At 39.1% G+C, this 24,725-nt stretch overlaps 1 protein-coding gene across 6 annotated transcripts in view; it reads left to right on the top strand.

Moving 5' to 3' along the window:
• ABCB11 (ATP binding cassette subfamily B member 11) overlaps window positions 1–24,725 on the top strand; it is a 58,383-nt gene that overhangs the window by 20,417 nt on the left and 13,241 nt on the right. For all 6 annotated transcript variants that reach the window (XM_021398521.1, XM_021398515.1, XM_021398517.1 and 3 more), the window contains 14 exons: window positions 1,089–1,260; window positions 3,496–3,620; window positions 5,025–5,199; window positions 9,122–9,235; window positions 11,259–11,369; window positions 12,267–12,392; window positions 13,711–13,914; window positions 14,581–14,751; window positions 15,415–15,616; window positions 16,313–16,391; window positions 17,306–17,438; window positions 19,129–19,287; window positions 23,943–24,047; window positions 24,145–24,306. In XM_021398521.1, coding sequence (XP_021254196.1) covers window positions 1,089–1,260; window positions 3,496–3,620; window positions 5,025–5,199; window positions 9,122–9,235; window positions 11,259–11,369; window positions 12,267–12,392; window positions 13,711–13,914; window positions 14,581–14,751; window positions 15,415–15,616; window positions 16,313–16,391; window positions 17,306–17,438; window positions 19,129–19,287; window positions 23,943–24,047; window positions 24,145–24,306 — 2,038 coding nt within the window. The remainder of the gene's footprint in view (window positions 1–1,088; window positions 1,261–3,495; window positions 3,621–5,024; window positions 5,200–9,121; window positions 9,236–11,258; window positions 11,370–12,266; window positions 12,393–13,710; window positions 13,915–14,580; window positions 14,752–15,414; window positions 15,617–16,312; window positions 16,392–17,305; window positions 17,439–19,128; window positions 19,288–23,942; window positions 24,048–24,144; window positions 24,307–24,725) is intronic.

The raw sequence follows: 24,725 nt of genomic DNA on the forward strand, positions 1-24,725 counted from the left end.
GTCTGACCAAAAAGGTGAAGCAAACATGTATTTCTTGAATAAATAACACCTGGTACACTGATTGTTAGAACAACACTGTCTTGTGTCTATAAAAGGCTTCCTGACTGCAAAAAAATGATCCTTAAGAAAAAATGGAAGCATGTTATTGAACTCAGCACTCTCGTATTTTCAGTAGAGGACTGTAGCTAACAAATCTGCACCTTAAACATCAGTGCCGCTTGCTCCTTTTTGTTCCAAGAGTTCCTAGTTCTTCTGTTCTCAGGGGTGAGAGAGTAGCCAAGAGCAGCAGAGGTATAATGACTATTTTGTTTTGAGATATTTTTTTCTGTAATGGCAATGGATAAGTGAGACCAAATGAAATCTGCAGCTGCACAGGGCTCAAATTATATTAACCATTGCACCACTCTCCCGCGTGTGACACAGCTATCATATTTTCCCAGTGCTTCCAGCAATAATGTAGCCCTCCTCTATTTTCCCACTCTCCCTCACATTTAGAGAACAAACTGCCTGGTGTAAAGTTGAATGATGAAGAGAGTTACAGCCCTCCTCCTAGCTCCTCAGCAAGGCTGTATTTAGTGCTGTATAATGGGATATGCCATATCAGTTATACTATCAAATAGCTGCATCCAGCTGTGATGCCTCTGCTCTCTCCTTCGAATCAGCTGGGGCACAGTAGTGAGTGAGACCGCTGGCAGGATGGCTTTTCCTGGGAAAAGACAGAATTTTCTCTGTAGTATTCATGTATAAAATAAATACCTTTTGCCACTGCAAAGGTTCCAGGTTTTCTTACTGTAGCTGAGTGTCTTTGGAAAAGCCCTCTGCAAGGGGAAGCAAAATGTGGTAATACAAAGGAAAGATATGCAGGTACACTCACTGATCTTTTTCCTTTTTCCTTTTTCCTTTTTCCTTTTTCCTTTTTCCTTTTTCCTTTTTCCTTTTTCCTTTTTCCTTTTTCCTTTTTCCTTTTTCCTTTTTNCTTTTTCCTTTTTCCTTTTTCCTTTTTCCTTTTTCCTTTTTCCTTTTTCCTTTTTCCTTTTTCCTTTTTCCTTTTTCCTTTTTCCTTTTTCTTTTTTTTTTTACTCTTACAGTGATGTTAACAAAATTAATGAGGCTATTGCTGATCAAGTAGCAATCTTCATCCAGCGCTTAACCACCTTTGTGTGTGGATTCCTACTGGGATTTGTCAGTGGATGGAAATTGACTCTGGTTATCATTGCAGTCAGTCCTCTCATTGGGGTTGGAGCAGCTGTCTATGGCTTGGTAAGTACATGGTGAGGTTCACATTGAGGTACTGTTGTGTTTTAAGCCTGCAGGTGGCTAAGCACCACACAGTTGTTTGCTCACTCTCCTGCTTCCCGGTGGAATGGAGGAGAGAATCAGGAAAAAAAAGAACTCTTGGGTTGAGGTAAAACTATTTACTAAGATAGACAAAAGGAAAAGGATAATAGTTGTGACTATATATATATATATGAATGTAAATAACAAGTGATGCACAAGAAATTGCTCACCACCTCCTGACTGATGCCCAGCTCGCCCTCTGAGTATCGGAAGAGAGAGATGAACTCCCACTCCCTTCAAAACTCCTTCCACTTGATGTCATATGGTATGGAATATCTCTTTGGCCAGTCTGAGTCAGCTGTCCTAATTCTGTTCCCTCCCAGCTCCTTGGGACTTTTGCTGAGAATGTCCTTGGCTCTGTACAATGCTGCTTAGGAGTGACTATAAACATTGGTGTGTTATCAACATTGTTCTTCTTCTAGAACCAAAACATAGCATCATACCAGACACTCTGAGGAAAAAAAATTACATCACAGATGAAACTAAGACAGGTACATTGAGCAGGGATGGTCACGCCATAGAGCTAAGGGGAATGCTGAAACAGGAGGTTGTTACACCATTTTAGAGTCAAGAGATTCAGATTCTGGTCACAGCAGAACTGAGTGATGCTATGATGTGTGTGTGCTCAGGAGGAGCTTCACTCCCACTTCGCTTATTCTCATTTCCACAATGATATATCCAGCATCTAAGATGGAAATGTAAGCATTGCTTTTGTGGGGTTATGTGCGTGGATATTGGGGTTGCTGGGATCAGAACTGGCCTGAAGCATCTGTCTATTACTCCACACTGGATTTAAATGGTTATTAGACCTGAGACTTAGTTTTTCTACCTAAGCTTTTCGAGACGACCCAGTCTTGGAGCTCTGAAACACTTCAAAACAACTGCTCAGACTCATCTCAAGATATCCCTGCTCCTGGCAGCTGCTGTGTCCTCTCCCAGTCATTCTGATTCTGCTTGTCCACCCACGCCCTGCACCTCCCTGTGACTGTGCAGAGGAACCAGGCAGGAGAAGGGAATCACAGGATCCTCTGCCTTATCATCTCTTCTCCCTCCCTCAGCAGTTCCTGCTCCTCCTCCACACTCTCATGCTCTTTGGTTGGCTTCAGCCCCCTGACTAGCTATCTCCCTTCTTCCACCTCAGGAACAGTTTGCTGTCATTTTGCTATCAGCCTTCTAGTCTAACTCTGACAAATTTTGTTTCTTCCTGCTCTCCTTATGCTGTATGCTGGCTCCAAAGCAGATGATATGAATTATGACTCAGTATGAAGTGGGAGAGCAATGTTCTGGCAGGGAATAAAATCAACTCCAAAATGCATCTTTCCTTTGTTTGCAATTTATTTCTGACCTCATTCCCTTTATGTTTTCTCATTTCCCCCATTTCAATTCTTTCTCCGTCCCCATGTCTTTCATATACCCACAATTAAGTCTTTCCTCTTTATGAACCTTACTAGCTCAAGTCTTTGTTTTTTACCATAAAGAAAACAGACTTCAATTTAGCATGGTTTCATCTCAGAAAGTGACTAACAGATGCGTAGGGTAGAGTATTTGAAGAAGGAAAGCAAATAATGACGTGTTAAAATTTCCAGGAACATTTAACTCCTGAACTAATCTGGTATCTTTACGTATAACACTCAGTGTGAGCCCAAGTATGCTTTCAGCATCCCATGTGCTCTGAGATGCTGTGCACGAGCCTGTTTGCCACTCGCTCAAGAAACAAAGCATAGCAATGGGCTACATCTATTTTCATTCTCCCCCATTGGTACCGTTACTTGTTCTTCCTGAAATTGGCTTTGCTATGCTGGCTGAAATGCTGCTCTTCCTGCTTAACCTACCCCCTCCTGCCATGATGGACACATGCATGCTCATTCTGTGGTCTGCTAAAATGCAGCTAGCAGGCGAGAGAGAGAGGAAGGGAGGGAAAACATTTGTTGTCAGCTGCGCTTTCTAGGTATTTGAAGCAGCGCTGCAGGCAAATGGGATAATTGTTAGACAAAACGCATGCTACAGAGATATATGCCCTAACACTGGAAGACAAGCCTTTGAATGGGCAGTGTGCCCCGTGGCAGGAGCAGGGGAGGTAACCTCATGCAGCACCGTGTGACAGTCAGCGCTGCTTATCGTGGTCAGGTGTAATCAACATTTCCTCTGGTTTTGCAGGCTGTGGCAAAACTGACAGGCCGAGAACTGAAGGCATATGCAAAAGCTGGGGCTGTGGCTGATGAAGTGCTCTCATCCATCAGAACAGTAGCTGCTTTTGGTGGCGAGAAGAAAGAAGTCGAAAGGTTTGTTCAGATGAATTGTAAAGAGTCTCTGCTTTCTTTCTCTTGTAGAAATGTGACCATAGCAATTAGACTCAGAGTTTTGAAACAACGGCCATCTGTTAGCTTTGGGAATTATATGTGTGTATGTTGTGGAAATCTAGTTCTCAAATAACACTACTTGTGCAAAAACTGTTTCATAATTCAATCAATCAGTGAAATAAAACATAAGAAATACTATCTTCAAATCATTCCCATTTGTAGGAACTTACTATCAAACTTTGCTGCACATCTTAAAATCTTAAGTACTTTCAAGATAAGTAAGAAAATTAGTTATAGAGTATCATAGCTCCCACAAAGGCCTCCATTTATTGCGCCCACTATAAATTAGGAGTATTTGCATGATTAAAAAAATGCTTGGATCAGGAAAGAAAAGTTTCCTTTCATTTTTTGTCTGTTGTTTGTACATACTTTGCCATGTACAAGCGTATGGCTTTTGTTGCTTTAAATATTGCAATAAGGAGTCTGAAAAAATCAAGTTATTCATTACAAAATGTCAGAAAAAATAGAAACAGTGCTGTTTACGGTAACAGTCCTTAACAATAGTAAGTGAGCACTGTAAATACTTACAACAGAGTAAATGAAAATCTTGGTAAGATATCTGAGACAGATTAAAACAATCAAATATCTTTGCCAGTTATCTGAGCACTTTGTCAATGTCACCCACATCATACAGACATTTCTGATCTTGAAGTTGATGTTGAATACGGGGTCCTAAAATTGAACAGAATTTTTGGTCTATGTAGAGAGTCTAATTTCTACCTAAAATATCTGTAATATATACTTCTAATTAGCTGGTCCTAGGTTTTAAAAAGTTCTTACTCAATAGAACAGAAGAATTAAATTTTAGATGCATGAATCTAAACTATTTGCTTTATTTGTTGCCAAGATTGCAGATTGCTACTCAATTTTATATTTCTCCCTATTTGACTTAATTTATGTGTTTTTTTTTCATTTTTTTTCCCTTCACAGCAAAATATGATGATTAGATGATGATAAACTCCTCTTAAATTCATTTAGAACATAACATGGTTGTAGAACTTCCTCTGAGACTTTGGCCAAATTGTCAAATCCTATGCCAGTCTGCTAAAGTTGCCATTTCCTTGGCCAGTTATCTGTAGTGAGCGTGGTATTTCTTGTGCTTGTTTCCCTAGAGCATGCAATTATTTCACAATCTGACAGCACTTGTGGTTTCAGCAGAATTGGTAGGGATCTCTCACTTCAGACTGGGAGGTATCAACCTCCTGTGGCCCCTCTTCACTGCAGTACAGTCAGCCATTGAAGGCACCTCATTTTGTTGCTCTTTGTTCATTTAAGTTTTGCTATCAAGTTCATTTCATTCAGTTTTATTTTTCTGTCTTTCTACAGATATGACAAGAATTTAGTGTTTGCTCAACACTGGGGAATTAGAAAAGGAATAATAATGGGATTATTCAGTGGTTACATGTGGTTTGTAATCTTCCTGTGTTATGCGTTAGCCTTTTGGTATGGCTCTAAACTTGTCCTTGAAGAAGATGAATATTCACCTGGCACTCTTCTACAGGTACCCATGCAACTTTCTTCTTGGCTGTTCCTTAAAACATTAATTCTGGGACACTTATCTGTAGTGTTTTGGTATCTGTTTGCTTAGTTAAAAGGTCATTACTCAGTATATGCATGAAAGCAGAAGATATAACAGAATAAGATTTAAAAAAATCTGAATTTATTAAAAATGCCTCCTACTATGCTATGATCAGAATAATGTTTGCATTTGACAGCCAGATGTACATGTGACAGTAGCCTGAAACTAGCTTTCCCATATTGTAGGTTGGCATGTGGCTTCTATGCTATTGCCATCTCAGGAGAATTTTTTAATTTAAAAAAGGTCAAAACATTGTGGTAAAGAGGAACCCAACTAAAGAAAATTTAATCAAATCTAACCTCTCTCACGAACCGTTCCATGACTTTTGAAACGCTGTTTTGTTTTGCAGATTTCTCACACAGCTCCATAGATGAAAAGCAGCTTGTAAATACATATACTATCAAAACACACGTGACAGTGACTCCTGTATTTTATACAAAAAAAAAAAAAAAGAAACATATTAACCTGCATGGCAGTCTTTTGGATCCACTTCTGCACAGTGGATATTTAACACACCAATGACATAAATGCAATAAAACTAGCATCTACAGATGTTTTGGTTGTTCACTTTAAACCAAGACTGCCCAAATGTCAGTCTCTGGTCCAAAATCAGAGTAATTTTTTTTCTCAACCTTGTTATGTCCTGGGTATTCTGATCAGAAGCCTGTTTCTGATTCTTCTCTGCCAATTGCCCAGCATAAGAGTTCTCAACCACCAGCAGCCTGCAGTGCAAAACTTCCTGTTAAATGGAGCTTGGTAATTTACTCTGAGAACACTGTAAAATTGAGTCATTCTGTTAAAGGAGGATGTCCTTCACAGGAAATCATTTGCAACTCCTCTTGACACCAGTGATGATACAAGGTAGTGCTGTGAAAAACAAAGTGAACTATTTCCTTGCCTTGTAACAGCTATAGTTCAGTGCCTCCAAATGAAAAATAGCAAAGAGTGGGGAGCTACCCAGTAGCTGAAAAATTGAAGCTGTAAACTGAAAGGTTATTTCTTATTCTCCCCTTTCTCTCTCTTGCCAGTTATCCTTCTTGTACTTCATGTTTTCAACCATGTGCTGGAGGGCAGGAGTGAGGGAGCTGTATATAGAAAACATTTAAAGATACTTTTCCTAGTCCCTTGAAAAAGTGCTGTGCACCAACGATTCTGGTGCCTTGAAATACACTAAGTTCCTTGCCTTTTTCTTCTAATCAAAGCTATAGAACCTGTTCTGTTCTTGATGGATTCTGACATGCCTGTAACCTACTTACTTTGGGACTCATCCACACAAAAGTTATTTTGCAGTGAAGCTGAGTATGAATTTCTGGCATGATCTACTTATCACTGGGTAGATGTTTGCAGGGGACAGCCTTTACAGTAGATTCTTTCATTTCAGCCGGTTTCAGTAAACATCAGTGTGCTGCAAGGTAGGACTGAGTCCTGTGTGATTTTAGTTCTATCTTAACAGCAGTGTTTCTTTATGCAGCTTCTCCTTTTATCCTGGCTACTCTCTGTTGAATTCAAAAGACTAGCTGAGTTCTAACCTGGACAGGCCTGAAAAGTGGGCCCACGAGAACTTAAAGAGGTTCAACAAGGCCAAGACCAAGGTCACCTGGGTCACAGCAATCCCAGATATGTGTACTGACTGGGAGAAAAAGTCATTGAGAGGAGCCCTGTGGAGAAGGACTTGGGGGTCCTTCTTGGGTGGATGAAAAGCTTGATATGAGCCAACAGTGTGCACTCGAAGCCCAAAAGGCCAACTGAGCTGCCTCAAAAGAGAGGTGGCCACCAGGGCAAGAGAGGTGATTATCCCCTTCTACTCTACCCTTGTGAGACACCATCTGCTATACTGTGTCCAGGCCTTGGGACTCCCAGCATATGAAAGATGTGAAGCTTTTGAAGAGAAACCAGAGGAGGGCCACAGGGATGCTCAGAGGGCTGAAGCAACTCTCCTACAAAGACAGGCTGAGGCAGCTGGGCTTGTTCAGTCAGTAGAAGAGAAGGCCCTGGGGAGAACTCACTGCAGCCTTCCTATACTTAAAAGGAGCTTATAATCGGGAGGGAGACTGACTTTTTACAGTCTGATAGTAATAGGACAAGGGGAAATGGTTTTAAACTAAAAGAGGGGAGATTTAGATTATATGTTAGGGGGAAATTTTTCGCTTGGAGGGTGGCAAGGCACTGGAACATGTTGCCCAGGGAAGCTGTGGTTGTCCCATCCCTGGGGGTGTTCAAGGCCAGGCTGGATGTGGCCCTGAGCAGCCTGAGCTGGTGAGTGGCAACCCTGCCCACAGCAGGAGGTTGGGACTGGCTGGGCTTTATGGTCCCTTCCAGATCAAGCCATTCTATGATTCTTGATTGCTTCTTACCATAATTCTCAGTTCTTGACAACATCAAATAGTAACGTATCAGTTCTCCTGATACTTAGGATCTGTATTCTAACTGATGAGCCACAACAGAGAAAAAAGTATATCAAAAGCCTACACCAAAGATGTCATCCAAGCTTTTATAATATGCATTTCAAGCCATTTGGTAGCTAAACAGCTAACAAGAAATATTTTAAAGCAGAGTAAATTCTGACGAATCTCAATTCTGATGAACACAATCCAGTATATTAGCCCCATGAAGAATAAGCTGTATCTTATTAGGCATTGCAGTTTGTTTCCTGTTGTAAGAACAGACAAGCAATTAATGCATTTTCGTGTGTGTAGTATATTATAAATGAGTCTATATCTTTTGTTGTTTACCGCCATCCAGTGTCTTCTTTAAAATCTCTGTCTCTTATCAGAATTGCCAGCATTTTCTGCTTTAGGTAGTTCTCATTAAAAATATCAGCCAAGAAAAAAAAAAAAAAGCAGTAGCAGCTATTAGGAAATCAAATTTTTAACAAATGTTTCTGGCATTTTGGTTGATGTGCTCCAGCTTCACTCAGTTCTGATCTCTGAAGCCAGACTCCACGGCTGGACTCTTGGAGTGAAGTGTCCTCTGATTTTTAATAATCTGTCTTGTTGTCTCTGTCCTCACTAAGCCCTTGCAGGAAGAATGAGTGCTGTGGCTCATTCTCAGTCACGTTGTCCTAGGCTTAGACTAAAAGTGGATCTTTTGGTTTTCAGAGTAGAGTCACTAGTGAATAACTCTTTGCTTTTGTTGCTGGGAAAGGACTTGAAACAGTGAGTACATTGGACGTGTGCTACCTGCAGAAACAGTCAGGTTATGACTTCAGATCATTTATGAGGAGATGACAAATGTTCCCAGATATCACGATAAAGAACTGATACAGTAATCTCATATATTGGCATACCAGCATTAGTAGCAATCCTTAGAATTCATTTCTGCGTGCGGTGACAAAAATATTCTCCGCAGCCGCTACCTGCTCCAAAAATAAATTTTGTGAGCAGTGGTTTAGATAGGAACTGCAATAAATGAAGATTATGTTTTTGAATTGTTGTAGCCTCTCATCAGCTTACTGGCCAAAGACATCTCCAAAAGAATCTCTTATCTCTCTCTTGTTTCAAGGTTCAGTCACCCAGTCAAACTGAGGTGGGCCAAAAAACACATTACTAGCACTTCAATAAATTCTATAATTCTAAATATCTGAGTGCATGCACTCAAGTCAGGACAAATAAGAGATAACTTGATTTAGTTCAGCCTGGAAGCAAAGCTGTGAAAGATGATGGAAATCCTAAGATGCATTTGTTTGTCTTTTTTTGTGAGTTAATTGTACTCGTGGTGAATTATACTCATGTGGTGTTGCACAAGAACTCATAAATCCATTTTAGTTTGATTTGCCTGGCTGAGTTCTAAATTGTAATAAAAACATGATGTCAGATTTTCTAAAGTTCTTCTTCCACTTCTCCAGGTTTTCTTTGGTGTTTTAGTAGGAGCTTTAAATCTCGGTCAAGCATCTCCCTGCCTGGAAGCCTTTGCCACTGGACGTGGGGCTGCAACAAACATTTTTGAGACAATAGATAGAGTAAGTAATACATTTCTAAGCTGTGTCACTGGTGGAAAGAAAAATAAATAAGCCACAAACAGTGGTAGTTTATCCACAGTGTAGATGAGGAAAAATGAGAGCAATTAAAGAAAAATTGACTGTGCAATAGAAAGGTTGATTGGCATGCACACACGCTTAGAGAAGGTGTTGAACAGATTCCTTAAGCAGCCTGTTTCGAAGAAATGCTTTTCCTCAGCTACTGCTGTTTCTTAATTCCATACCTCCTTACACGCAGTTATTGATCAGTGCTGGACCACAAAAAATGTACAGGCAGACAGCAACAGTTGCCTTACAGTCAAATTTTCAGCAAGTACCTACATCACTGCCTCCAAATAGTGTCAAATGTTGTGATTCTGTTGGCATTAGCTGACAAAGTGGACTCCCTGTCGCTCCGGGTCACCCATCCCAGAGCTACCCAGGTTAAGATGGGACGAAGTGAGCACAGGGAGTGGTCTCACAGCATTCAAAAACGTTACTCACAATATTCTCTGTGCAGATATGTATTTGAAATAACGTTATATCAGAAAGTCTGAGAGCTGCTGGCATTTATTCATGAAGATTCCTTTCTGTATTTGCATTTGTTTAGTGGCTGGCAAAACACTGTGGATTTCTTAAGGGTACATAACATATCTGGTCATTGACAGGCTCTATTGTGCTGAAAGTGTGTAAACACTTTAAAATGCTGCCTGTCTTTTACAGATCAGATAACTGTATATAAAGAAGGCCAGAACAACTATGGTAATGCTAATAGGCTTTTTTGTAACCCTTCAGTGTTCTATAATAATGACAACACTTAAGTCTTATAGATGCACTTCATAATCTAAGGATTTTCCTTTAAGATAACTGAAAAAGAGATGAATAAGATAAGTGGTTTTTAGAGAAAAAAAAATTAAAAGCACGAAAGACATGCGACAGTAAGGATTAATTGCAACATTCAGGATTATGCTGAGTCAGATAACCTTTGGGTAAAAAGAAAACAGAAATGAGATTTTTTTCCAGCTAGAGAAGAGTGATAAATTAGATCCATCTGTTTGCTGCGCTTGTAGATTTGTAACTAGACAGTATAATCTCAGCTCTGCCCTGATAAAGATGTATTATTCTGACATTGAACTTAGATATGGTCATACTGACGTACTTACTTGCAGGATCAATGAAACTCTTTTCTTCATAGCTTAATATCTGAGTGTAAGTAAAATGTATTCCTAAAGAGAAAGCTTTTAGCCATACTTAACATCTTAGAACAAACACATTTGTAATATTAAAATTCTTTTCTGTTAGACTACATTAAAAAAAATGTTTATACATTTAAAATATTGATGTTATTATAGTTTCAATCATAGTTTTATTGAATTCTCTGTATTTCATGGTTAATATTTTCCATACATTTCCTAATAAATCTATCCTTAGAAAAATTGATTTCTTTTGGATTCCTCAAATTGCTCTTATTTTTCTGCTCATGTTGTACAGTCCACAATATCCTAGGCCTGGCCAAACGTCTATGTGACCCAAAGCACTTCATGGAAAATCTTCAGGATTCCTTCTCCTAGGACTGGACATTCAGGGATGAATGTTTGAAATGCAAAATGATGAAGTGTTCAGATTTTCAACTATTTATTGATTCCTTAGTGGTTTAAGAGAGAGTTTATTTGTGCAAAGTACTGTCGTTTCAGTTGCAAGGAACTTAGTTAAAATGCTTAATTCATGCAGCTATTCTATTCCAGCAAAAATTAGCTGAGTGGTAGGCTGTGGAAATGCAGTAAACCTAAAACATGAAGAGTGTGCATTCGTCTTGCCTGCAGTACATACCAGAGACAATTCCCCTGCTCTTTTAGCCTTTAACATCATGTCCCTTACCTGCTAGCCCTGGGGCAGATCTTGCTGCTAGCTCAGTTCAGCCAATTGCTGTTCAGAGGTGTTCTGTGGAGTTGGAAACATTTATCTGCAACTGCAACAGTGTTGGCTGTTTAGGAACAAGTAAATAACGCAATAAATTTTACCCTAGAAACCCACCATTGACTGCATGTCGGAAGAAGGCTACAAGCTGGATAAAGTAAGAGGTGAAATTGAATTTCATAATGTAACATTCCATTATCCCTCCAGACCCGATGTAAAGGTAATTATTCATCATCCCTTTTGTGAATACATTTACGGTAAACAAACAAAAAAGCCTGCCAGCAGCTTCTAGATTTTCAGTAGTTTTCTTTTCACAATTTTAGACCTCCGTTTAAAAGAAGACTAAATAATTGATCAATTAATAATTGACCATTGTTTGTTTTACCGTTCTGAAATATCTATCATACATATTCCTTGCTGCTGAACATAAACTTTCTGATTTTGGACAAGTTTATCTACATGTCATTACACACATGTATCAACATATGCTACAATAGTGTGCAAAGTAATAAACTGGACAGAGCAAGAAGATTTTATTAAAGTCTTCCATTACCCCTGGAATGTATCATGTGACTGTTAAAATCTAAGAAAAGGTACAGGAACCTTGGCTATATACCCCATTATTTCTCTGCTGCTGTGTTTGAATTGACAAATCATCATCAAAAAAAAAAAAAAAGTATAATATTGGGTAGACTCAGAAGCATGTGAATTATTGGAATATTCTATATAATTTCACTTCTACATTCTTAACATTTATTCTTTGACAGCCATTCATAATTCTTATAGACTGTTCCTTAAAGTGGATTTATTGCCAAGTTCTTCAATGGTATTAACTTGACTAGTTCTTAATAACGAACAACAAGAACAAAGATCAAAACTTGATGCCTGTCATGGAAAATAGTGGTCTGCATTTAAAAAGTCTTCAAACAATGTAAAGAAATATTTAGTTTTCTTTTTCTTCTTTCTTAGTTTTTAAAAAATTTTTGATTTTGTACATTTGCTTAGAATATTCATTTTAAAGCAAAGAACATAGTGTGGATTTCCTCCTGCTGCGTGGCTATATGGCTGCGAGAGAATTAGAATGGATGGATTCTTTTTCTTTCTTTTTTCTCTCCAGATTTTGGATAACCTTAGTATGGTTATTAAAACAGGGGAGACAACAGCTTTTGTTGGAGCAAGTGGAGCTGGAAAGAGTACAACAATACAGCTCATCCAGCGTTTCTATGATCCCACTGATGGCCTGGTGAGTGTCCCATTCTAGCAGGGGTTTCTGTATTATTAGGGACTTGAAAAAGTTTCTTCTCTGAGAGGGAAAGGAAGACTCCTAATGTTTATTTTGATGAATCAAAAAAGAAATGAGTGAAATCACCTCTCAAGGGAGAGCTGAATAAATATTATCAAGAGTAATTATGTGAAAGAGAAAAACCCTTAGGAGGAAATTAAAAATCAGTGCTATCTTGAATGAAAACAGTAGCTATAGAAAATATGATACAGGAGTGACAAACCATCCTATGCTCTTGGAAACACAGTGTTGAACATTTAATCATTATTGGATAATACTGCTTTAGCATGTGTCATTATCATTTAATAATGGATTGGCTAAGAATATGAGCTATATTTGTTAACAGGCTCATTCTATTTCTGTTTCCCTAATTGGCACAGATCACATACATGGTTACCTGTATTTAAATGTGTAAGAGAAGAAGAACCCATTTAATGTAAGCATAGTGTGCGAAACTCACTTATATAGAACTCAGTTATATTAGTGTGTTCTATGATTTCTGTGATTTCTTCTTGTGTTGTTCTTGCCAAAAGACTAAAGTTTTAATATTCATAAAGAACATTTCACTATATAACCTAATGGGGACTAGGAAATATATGGAAAATACAGTTACACTGCTCACAAAAATTTTCTTAGGAATATTTTTGTAAACTTTTGCTTGCTGTATTTTACAATTAGGTCTCTTCTTCATTAGTTTCCTCCCCAGCACAGAAACAATGGAATAAATTTGTCTAGAAGTATTGTTTTTCATAGATGAGAGGTAAGGACTAGAAAATAAGGTGCATGGACATCCTCTGGGGCTTTGTGAGTAGATCTGTCTAGAAAATAGAAGTCCCTCCCCCTCAGAATAACTACCTGTCTTAAAAAGTGTCTGCAGGGAGATGGTGGAGGATGGATGATTCTTCTGCCTTGCACTCCATGGAGCTTTTAATTCAGATTTACTAATGAAAAACGTTATCTGTGTATGTTCAAATTAGTCAGTCCTTTAAAGGAGTAATTTTGATGAGTATTTTCCACTTGGCTTTATTTGTGAGACTAAGAAAAGAGAGACACAGGGAAATGAATCAAAGGACACAACTCCTGGGCACAAGATCTATCAAACACTTCTGCCACTGCACTGCAGCTTTTCATGTATGAAAGACATTTTTTACACTGGGCCTAGAAGAACAGCATCGTGGGTCTTTTATTCTTATTGTGTTTCTTTGTCTCTGAACGGAAGGGAATAATGTCCCTGAATTTTACTTCACTTGCTTGTCCTTGCTTTATTTGGATTCTGCAGATTACTCTGGATGGCCATGACATTCGTTCCCTTAATATCCAGTGGCTGCGCTCACAGATCGGTGTTGTTGAGCAAGAGCCAGTGCTGTTTGCTACCACAATTGCAGAGAATATTCGCTATGGTCGGGATGATGCTACCATGGAAGACATAATCAGAGCAGCCAAACAGGCCAATGCTTACAAGTTCATCATGGACTTGCCACAGGTATACTGTGCCTTGGAAGTAAAACTTGATGTAAAAATAGAAGAATTCTTTGTCCTTTCCCTCATACAACCATCTGTGAAGAGCAGCAGATTAAAACAGAGAGTAGTCAGCAACCTGTTCTTTGATGAGAGTTAATTAGGTCTTACTACATAGATTCCACCAAGTTAATAAATATAATATAATGCATAATTATACAGTTATACTTCCTCTCTCGAGATCTTGGGCTGTGTGTGTTTGTCTAATTCTCTAGCTGAGCCTGGTACTATTAGCATATGATCATGAATTGGAGATGCAGTGTTCTTGAGTCACATGCCATTGGCAGACATGTCCAGCTCTCTGGCAAGTTTGTTAGTGAGTCATCTGATGGAGAGTGGGCAGATGTTTCCTCTCCATTGCAGCTGTTGTTGATATAGTTGTTCTGAGTCCAACCAGAACGTTTTACATTTTTATCAATACATCATTTTGGTTTGGGCTTGGTACCCCAGTTCATTATGAACAATATAGTTCATTATGAATAATGTTATTTTGTGTTTGTCTGGTGCACTAGTGAGATTTTTTTCTCTTTCAGAAATGAAAGATTTTTATATTTACTCTCAGGACAAGTCTGGCAATGTTTATGTTGATTCTTAATAGAACATTTTGTTATGCATTTTTTTCATTTCCCAGCAATTTGACACTCATGTTGGAGAGGGTGGAAGCCAGATGAGTGGAGGTCAAAAGCAGAGGATAGCTATTGCTCGAGCCCTTGTGAGAAACCCTAAAATCCTGCTACTGGATATGGCTACTTCAGCACTTGATAATGAAAGTGAAGCAATTGTCCAAGAAGCGCTTCAAAAGGTTTGTAATATTATAGTATAGATCAGATTTATAAGAGCAGAAATTATTTTGAAGGCACTTTGCAGACAGTGCTGATGAATTTCGACAATGTAGTGAAAAGCTTTTAATAATAGCTTTCTTATGCAGCAATAGAACTTTTGCATTGTTGACAGGATAGTGGGACACTAGGACATTACAATGGGACATTGACAGGGATCAGTAGTTCCCACTGTCCAGAGACAGCTGCTTGTCCTGGAAGATTGTCTAGGCTCCATCTTGTTCAGTGTAAATTATGATCTGGTCCATGTTTTCATGGTCCAACAATAAACCCCTTATGGGTTTTAGCATGAAGTAAGTAATAAGATGCTAAGGACTGTCAAAATCTTGCCAACTAGATCCGTGCCAAGAAGCACACTTTTCCCTGTTGTGTGTAACATTTGTCTGATTAGAACTAAATTTTCACAGCACAGATGCCTACTATTAGCTGTAGACTTTGCAGATGTCTGGGTTTCTCTCCTTTTTTGTGGGGAATACATGGACTATGGGTGGAATTCAAGTCAGAGTCAGCTAGAACCACTTGAAAGTCTCCTTTTGGTTTGGACAGACTTTAGTTTATATATAGCATTGGTTCCAGATGTTTCCATTTGCTCTCTTGGGACTGAGGCTACTTTTGTTCCCTGTCAGGCTCACCTTGGCCGCACAGCAATCTCAATAGCTCACCGCCTGTCTGCCGTCAAAGCTGCAGATGTCATCATTGGGTTTGAGCATGGAAGGGCTGTGGAGAGAGGAACTCATGAAGAACTCTTGAAGAGAAAAGGGGTTTATTTCATGCTGGTGACCTTGCAAAGCAAAGGAGACACGGCGCTCACTAGAGCAGCAACAGAAAGTAAGTGTCTTGCTTTCTCTTATAAAACAATATAGAATTCCAGAGAATGTAGGTTACTGTTATTTTTTCATAGCAGCTAGTTGCTTTTCCCACTCTCCCTGGATATTTTTATGGCTGAAATTTAGCATTCATCAAAGTAATACATTGATAGCTCTATCCAAAGTGTTTTTACAGCATATGCACTGAATTATCTTCCTGATACAGATCTGCCCTAAAATATTAATCTTGACCTGCAAGACCCTGCCATTTTCTATCTTGATTTTGTGCTGACAGTCCAGACGTGCTACATTTGAAATGCAAGAAAATTACAGACTATGCTGAAATCACTCTATTTATTTTACTGGAAGCAAATTTGAATCAAAGCTTCTGGAAATGAAGGTCTAAGAGAATGACTGGTTTTAATTTTGGGAACATCATACCTTGGATATGATTGTCTTAAAAGAAATGCCAAAATAGGGAAACAGCCTTCAGGAGTCATAACTCAAGTGAGACAGCCCAATATTCAATTATCTTCATAAGGTATATTACAAATATAAGACTTATGGTATATGTAGGTTGAGCATCAACATTGTATAATATTCCTCGCTTTCTACAAAGTATTTCAGTTATGATTTGGAGATTGCACTTTTTAAAGACAAGTTATGTTGTATGCAAGTTTAGCACAAACTGAAGAACTATATATACTGTATTTTAAAGCAGCAGAAAATAAAGTGATTGAGCCAAATCTTGAGAAAGTCCAGTCATTCAGAAGAGGAAGCTATCATGCCAGTTTGCGGTGAGTCTTAAAGATCACTAAGTCTCAGTATGTTTTCAGATCTCTATATTTTTCCCACCATTCAAAAATCCCAATAGTGGTAATTATTTGCTGGTTTGTATGTTGGTTAATAAGGGGTAGAAGAGCTGCAAGCATTTTGCTAAGACAAAGTTAACTTGGAAAGAAAGAGCTTGGTTAATACTGTTGATGATTGAAGGCCCATGGATAAATAGAAGGACTTTTTTTGCTCCACTTTCTGGACAGAGAACCTACCCCCTTGTCAGTTCTGGCTTTCTGTGTTGATGTTCCATTTTTAATATTACGATCATGCAGCCATGTATTTATATTACCTAATGCACTTTCAATCAATTCACTTGAAAAAAAAAAACGACTTGCTGTGTAATTACTTGAGAAATCAATGCAACATATGAAGACATTTATATTATGGCTTTTTCTTGGTAAAAATGAAAGCATTTTACAAGCCAGACTGTTTTATACCTAGACATTAATTACTTCTTTCAGGCAAGCTTCTGTCAGACATTCAAGTGAATATATCTCCTACATGATAGGGTCATGTTTCATCAGGAAGAGGTGGATTGTTTCAGCATCCTGTTTTTCTGGGCTGAACTACTTGATAGTAATAATGGTGAATTGATTTGGTGTCTTAACAGCTTTTGCAAACATGGTAAGATATAGCATGATTTTGCTCAACAAATACGCAGTGAAGGTCACATATAAGACAATGTCTGAGGTGAGTAACATTTGGAAAACTATTTATTCCCACTGTGAGATATTTTCATCTCAAATGTTGAGACAGCATAGAATAAGAAAAAAGTCAGTGGGATTCCTGTAATTTAAGTCAGGAAATTTGCTTTGAAAGCAAGTATTGTGTTACTGAGCTGTGAATAACAGACCATATTTGTCCTCTTCCACAGAGCTTCACTTCGGCAGCGGTCTAGATCTCAGCTCTCTAATGTGGTTCCTGACCCTCCATTATCCATTGCAGGAGATCAGGCAGAGTCTATGTATCTTAAGTCTTATGAAGAAGATGATGGACAAGCAAAAAAGGTCAAGCCTAACACTTCATTATTAAATTGCAACCAAAAGGGATATCTTTTATATTACTTGGTAATGAGAACCTACGGATACATGCTTCTGTTATAGGTGGATATGACTTTTTTGATTGATACTTTTCTCTACTTAAACAAAGCCACAGCTTCAAGTCTTATCCTCTGTATCCTCTAGACTGCATTTTGATGGCCCTTATGCTGATTGATTGGTCCAGATAAAATTTCTTGCAGACCATGAGCTCTTATAAATTGTTATATGTGCTGTAGATTAAGTTGAAAAACACTTATTCAAAAAAGCTGACTTAACCAGCAAAAAGCAAAATGTTGTCTGTGAAGTGTAATAGCCACTTAGCAATAGAAATGCTGCTGCTTCTTGTTTAATATAGTGCATTCCCTTTCCTCTCAAAATCATCTGGAGACCCTCATTGCAACCTTGCCCAGAATACTTTCAAGGGCAGTGCCTTGTGCAATCAAGTAGAATAGAAAATAAAGATAGCATGCATTAAAATTATGTAGAATAGAAACAGTTCTTTAGGAATATGCACAGTGAGTTTCTGAAGTGCTTATGAAGCCCCCTGCACCAATTTGCAGGGCTACAGATGTTTAGTGCAGAAAGCTGCAGTTAGAAGTCACTGTTATAGCTTTTGCTGAGCCTCTTCTGTGGCTAGAGGGCTTCAGCACTGTCACTCTGGCACTACCTCAGAACGAAGAGAAAAACAAAATGTTTCCACTCATTCATCCTCGCACATTACCAGCAGATAGGTCTTTACAGTGTCAGTTTTGTCTGGGCATTTCCAGCTGTATGAACTGAGGGAGATGAGCAGGGCTGAGCACACTGAGTGTTACAGAAAAACTGCACAAATCAAACTGCAGGGTAAGTTATAATTTGATGATGAATGTTCTGCTCTTATTGGGAGTAATTATGGGAATTCTGTCCATAGCCTGAGGATGTTTCACAAAAGGGAGGCATAATTTGCATGTATAAAACTTGACTCTAGCTATCTGTCTGAGGTCTCTTTTGTTCTAGTTATATAGCTTGCCTATTAATTTGATGCAGAGCTTGATCAGTGTGTTCGCCCACAATGCTTAAAAATAATATTTAAGAACATTCCAGGAGAGATAAAAAGCCCCTTGTGAGGAAGAAGCTTGAGTTTTGATACTGAGTGTCGCATCATACATCATCTGGAGGCAGCAAAATGGGAACAGTCTGAGTTTCAGTGGCAGAAAGTCTGCTCATAATTAACCTCTTAACTTGGAATCACTTGAGCTGAACAAGGCACAAATCTCTCTCTTTTTCTCCAGGGACAGTAGAACAGTAGTAGTACTCATTTCTGTACCCTCTTGTGACTGCCTAGCTCTGTGGAATAGCTCCAGTCTGCAGCCAAGGCCCATCATTGCCCCCTCCCATACAAATGTGTTTAAAAACCATTTGGATGTGGTGCTCAAGGACATGATTTAGCGGTAGGTTGTTAGGGTAGTATGGTCAGGTTGCAGTTGGACTTGATGATCTTTAAGGTCTTTTCCAACCTGAGCAATTCTATGGTTCTATGATTCTAAAGCTAGAGCAGCTATTTGGGTACTGGAGACAGCCACTTAACAGACTAGGCTAATTACTGTATCTCATTGCCACAGGGAGAACAACACCAGGGTAAAACATTTATTTCATAAATGCAATCTGTTTTTTTCAGGAATCTGTTGAGGAGGAAGATGTCAAACCTGTACCATTTGCCAGGATATTGAAGTATAATGCCTCTGAATGGCCATACATGGTGATAGGATCTCTGGGAGCAGCTGTGAATGGAGCGCTCAGTCCACTCTATGCTTTGTTATTCAGCCAGATTCTTGGGGTATGTTAAGCTAACATCTGAAAGTGTATTCGAGTGCTAAAGCAGAAGGGAGTGAAGGATCCTGTAGCACAGTACTTGATGTGTTTTGGGCAAATCTTTAGGTCCTGTCAAGTGAATGGAATTAGCCTCCTTATCTATAAACAGTTATTCAGTAGAGATACGTAGCTGCCATTCCACCATCATTTGAGCTTTCTCTTGAAGGGGCAGGCTTATTAGCATTTGTCACGTGTGCTACATTATTTCTCTTTTCTTTCCAGGAACTGTTGAGAGTGGGTTCCTGCACATATGCAGTTTATTTTAAATGAAATAAGATATACCTCACATCCAGATACAGTGAGGAGAGAAACGTGCAGAGGTCCCTCTGTGCGGAATTCTATTCTAGAGTCTTGGCCAAGCTTTTAAGAAAGCTTTGGATCAAACCCAAAAAATACCTCACGCTTTTCTTCTCATACTTCATTTCTGGAACATCCAGCTCTTCGCTGCGTTTTCACTGCAGAATTCCCAGGGAGAGGCAGATCGTTGTAACAGATTGCATACCTGCCAGCAGAAAGCAGACTTGCATCAACAAGTTTGAAAGACAAGCAGAAAACAGGACTGTGTTTTAAACCTCGTCATCTGATAGGGGATGTGTTACCATCACAATCTACAGTCTCACTTGAAACTTTTTAAGAGTTCAACTGTGACTGTTTTTCTTTCGAAAACTTGCTGGAATAGAGACAGAGGATGCTTGCTCCTTTTGTAAAACGGATTTTGGGGAAAACGTTTGTCAAGTTAGTTGGAAACTGGAGGGCTGCCTGAGGAAATTCAGCACTGCTCTAACCAATGCCCAGGGAAGCACCCTAAATTGTCAAGAATCAGGAGGATTTATGCTGTTTCTTACTGGGTAAAGTAATGACACATTCACTGGGAAGAAAATGGGGAATACTAATATAGTTTTGGGGTTTAGGTAATAATCTGAGATAGGGTAAACCTTGTGTTGTGATCCTCACTTATTCGTTTAGGTCACGTTAGGTACCTATGGGCGCAAAGAATGTGTGATACAAAGGGTAGAAACGCATCTAGGGACTGGAGGATGGAATCCTTTCAGGCAGGAAAGAAGTGAATGAATGCCCCAGCTTCTGAGCTATTGATTAGAAAAGGGCTGAGAAAATGCTCCTAATGTGTCAACAGTCTATTGAAAAAAAGAATGACCTTTTGCTTTTTTTTTTTTGGTGTATGTGTGTTTTGGCTTAGACTTTTCTCTCCAGGAAGTTACTAAGGCTTTGAATCACATTTACTTTCAGTTTGTTGTTTTTTAGCTAATACCCAGGAAGGGGCAGAGCAAGAGACGTTCCCGTGCTGGGTGATCCACTAAGTGGCTCCTGGCCAATGTGCTTTGGCAGTTGAGCTTCAGGTCTGTGATCTCCAAGCATTTTTTGAGTGTCTAGACCTCATGCCAAGAACTGTGACTTTCACTAGAGAGCAGGGGAGCACTGCTTTGCATTGTGTGTAATCAGTCTAACCTTTGATTCCTTTTGAGAGTTAGGTTTTCCTAACACTGGGAGGTCAGGACCTGAAGTCATCCTACAGGATGCCGAATTCCTTTATTGTGGATGAATTCCTTCTCTTGAATGTCTGAGTTCATGAAAAGAAAGAGACCGCAAGAAAAAGAAATCAAGCCATAGCCAACATGAGCAAAGTCCAATATCTATGTTTCATTATTCATAAATTGAAGAAATTTCTGCCTGCTGCCAAGGAAGGCAGGCAGATGGAACAGACATCTGCCTTACAAACTGTTTGACTATCTGCAGTGATGTTGTGACAGATATGTGGGCTCATGCTGAGAACTGGGCTCTTTCGCTCCATCTAGAGCTTGCAGTAGGAATCTCAGACCAATAACTGGCTTCACCAGAAACTCTCAGCAGAAATTGTAGTATTGTAGTTCATTCAGCCTTTACACGGGAGCAGTGGAGAGCCTGGCCACAAGAACGTGGGTAATGTTAGTAAAATATCACAAGAAGTCTCATGGTACTCTTCCCTTTCATGAGCACCTTTCATAAACGTGGTTCTAACTTCCTGGAGACCAGAAGCAGTGTTCAGTGTTACCCCCTTGACTTTCTTGAAATTAACACTCAGACTTAATTTCACCTACCATCTTGTTGTACAGAAACAATGAACAGAAGTCTATCTACAACAAGCACAGATCCTTGCTGGGCCTCACTTTACAGTCCTATGGCAAGTGTACATCTTGATCTCTCTCTTCAGTGTTCAATAATGTATTTGATATTTGTTTATTCCGTTACAAAGAAAAACTTCAGTGTGAAAGAAAATGTTAAATTCAACCCGTGTGAGGGGCCATCCCAGTGCTTCTGGATGACTGCAGAGCGAACATACAAAGCACTTGTGAAAAAGTCATTGGTATCTCTGGAGACCAGTGGTTTTCATCCCAGTTCACAACTGTATATTTATTATGATCAACCACAGACTGTGTTCATAGTACTCTTTATAAATTTTACACATTAGAATTTCTACCCACTTTACTAGAGATTTTGCTGTCTTTTGTTTCCTATCAAACAGTACCATAGCACTGTAATACGTATCACCTACATGTTAACAAATGTGTGTGATGATGAATGGTTATTCTCCCACTTACGCGTTACACTAGCTACGTGTGTGACATGGCCATTGCTATGAAGTGCATTTTCTCATTTGTGTCTAGATATTGCAAACCTTGATAATACAAAAAATACCATTACAGCAATTCTCAAATTTAGAATCCTTGTTGGACAAAGTTTATACATTCTCTGAGTTCACCTTTGTGTGTCTTTTTTCAGTCCAATTGTTTAACTAGAGTGGTTAACTTTTACTACAAGGAAAAAATGCTGTACGCTTTCTGGATATGTAAGTTACAAAGACAGTTGAAAGTTGCTCATAACCAGTTTGATTCAGGATCAAACATAAATTACTGGAGGGACACTGGATTTCATTAAGGGGATAGGAGAGCAGCAGAGTATTATATGTTTTGTTCTTATTATGCTGGATTAAAATAACTGATTTGCATCAAGATATATTTGTTGAGTTTCTTTAAACAAAGATTGGTCTGAGTATGCCTTGCTACTGAAAAGTAATAGCACAGTATGGCACTGGAGCAGACCTTAACTGAAATTGCTAAGTGCTGTTTGGATATTATCATTCTGCATTTTGCAGGATTTATTTTGTTGGCAAGGCACTAATGTGCAAAGTTAAAAAGACTTGAAGTGGAATTCACAATGAGAACAGCTATTTCTTTTCCTCAAATTCAGGCTCTAACTCTTCTAACCTTAATGTATGGATCAATTTGATCACTAAATAACTTTGGTTTACCTTTTAAGATTAGAAATTGCTTATTTTTGTGGATTTTTTTGTATATTGTAGCTGTAATTAAAATTTCTTCTCTTTCTACTGTTAGGTTTTTACCTTGAAGAGTTTAAGATGGCTAAATTTAACATAAGTAGGGCCCACATGCCCAAGTTATTTCTAACTGCACAGGTGATAGGCGGAGAAGGTGAGAGATTAAGCAATTTATAGCAAGTTTTACCTGAGAAATCTGATTAGAATGAATTTAACATTAGTGGAGAAGTGGCTTATACCTGCAAGTAGCATAAGCAGTTCAACAGCTCAGGTAGGTTAAATGACCTAAATGTCAGCTGCTGTGAGGGGAAGTAATTGCTAAAAGATGGCTTCTTAGATGTGTACCACTGCTTCAGCAGCAGCCAACAACACCAGCAGTTGTAGGAAAAGACCAGATATAAAGAACAACAGATAAAAGGAAAATATAATGGAGATTGGAGCAGAGGAGGATGAAGGGACTCTGCTTTAAGTTCTAAAGCTTTTCCTCAAGTAGCCATCAATGAGCAAAGAGCTTGTATCCACACTCCTTCTGTAATAGACATGGGCTTCTCTTGAAGCCTACCTAGAGCGCTTATGGCATCAATTAGTGTTGTGCAAGGAGAGTCATCCTTGCATGTAATTAGATGTAATTACTCATGAGTACTTCATTTTGTATGGCTCAATAAGGTTGCAATTGTCACAGATTAGAGAGGAGGTATGAAGGCTGACGCATTGTTGCTTTGCCTCTATGCCCTTAATGTTATTGCCCTTTTGGTTACTGAATGATCTTGTTTGGCGTGTGTGATTGCTTAATTATAACTATGCATGGACAGGAAGTAAACTCAGTATATGCGGACAGAGACTGGAACAAACTTGTTGTTTAAGAGGAATAAAAATCAATATGCTGTACCCAGGCTTAGCCTGGAGAAATATGGAAGTTGGCATTTGCGAGGAATGAAGGAGAGCCCTGCGTGGTAACTTTGGTTCTAGGGGGAGCAGCAGAGTCATGAACAAATGGTTCTGGAAACAGCAATGAACACACACAGTGAATGTGTCAATGAACACTTCTGCCCAAAGGCAGCAGAATAAGCCTTCCTTTTGTCCCGTCTCCTCCTGGCCGGAACTCAGAGGAGAGCAGTAAGTGCCCAGGTCACCAGATCTTGTCCTGGAGCCAATAAGACCGAATGTGGTCCTTTCCCTTGGGCTCAGCTTGTGACTTCCTTTGCTGGTGGTCTTCCTTCTTTGCACATATAAAAACAGACTCTTCTAATATTATACTATCTTTTTTTTTTTCTTTTCCCCCGTAGACCTTCTCCATTCTTGATCAAGAAGAACAAAAAGTCCAGATCAATGGTGTCTGCCTGCTGTTTGTCTTGGTTGGAATTGTTTCATTTTTTACACAGTTCTTACAGGTAATAACAGTGCAATGTAAGTAAATTTTGTTTCTGGTCCCATGTTCTGTGTGTATCTCTTTCTGTACAATCCTTTCCTTTACTGTTTGCACTCCAGGGATACAACTTTGCCAAATCTGGTGAACTGCTTACAAGACGGTTAAGGAAAATTGGTTTCCAGGCGATGCTAGGGCAAGACATTGGCTGGTTTGATGACCGCAGGAACAGCCCCGGGGCACTGACTACAAGGCTTGCAACAGATGCATCACAGGTCCAAGGGGTAAGACCTTAAGGACTCTTTTAATGTAAACACAGATTGAAGGCCTATTCTGGCACATCGCCACAGAAATTAACGAGCATGGGAGTGGCAAAGTCAGTGTAGGCCAGTCCTTGACCAGTCAATTACGCTTTTGCTGTTTATCACAGACGGTGAACTTGGAACTATTATCACTGCATTTACCTAAAACCACAAATAGGATCACAGTTCATTGACCGCTAATGGTGTCTGTATTACCTGAACAGGAACACAAAAATCAATTGAATTAATATCAGCCATTGCTGGAAGTGGGATAAGCATCCAGGAGCTTTAATTCTGTTTTTTTTTTTTTTTCTTCTGAAGCTGAGTTAGCTCTTTGCCACAGCGTTTATTTCAAAAGCGTGTCAGGCTAGTATTGTAGCAAGGTTCATCACCAATCGTGT

This window comes from Numida meleagris, chromosome 5 (genome assembly GCF_002078875.1).
Source record: "Numida meleagris isolate 19003 breed g44 Domestic line chromosome 5, NumMel1.0, whole genome shotgun sequence".
Taxonomy (NCBI): domain Eukaryota; kingdom Metazoa; phylum Chordata; class Aves; order Galliformes; family Numididae; genus Numida; species Numida meleagris.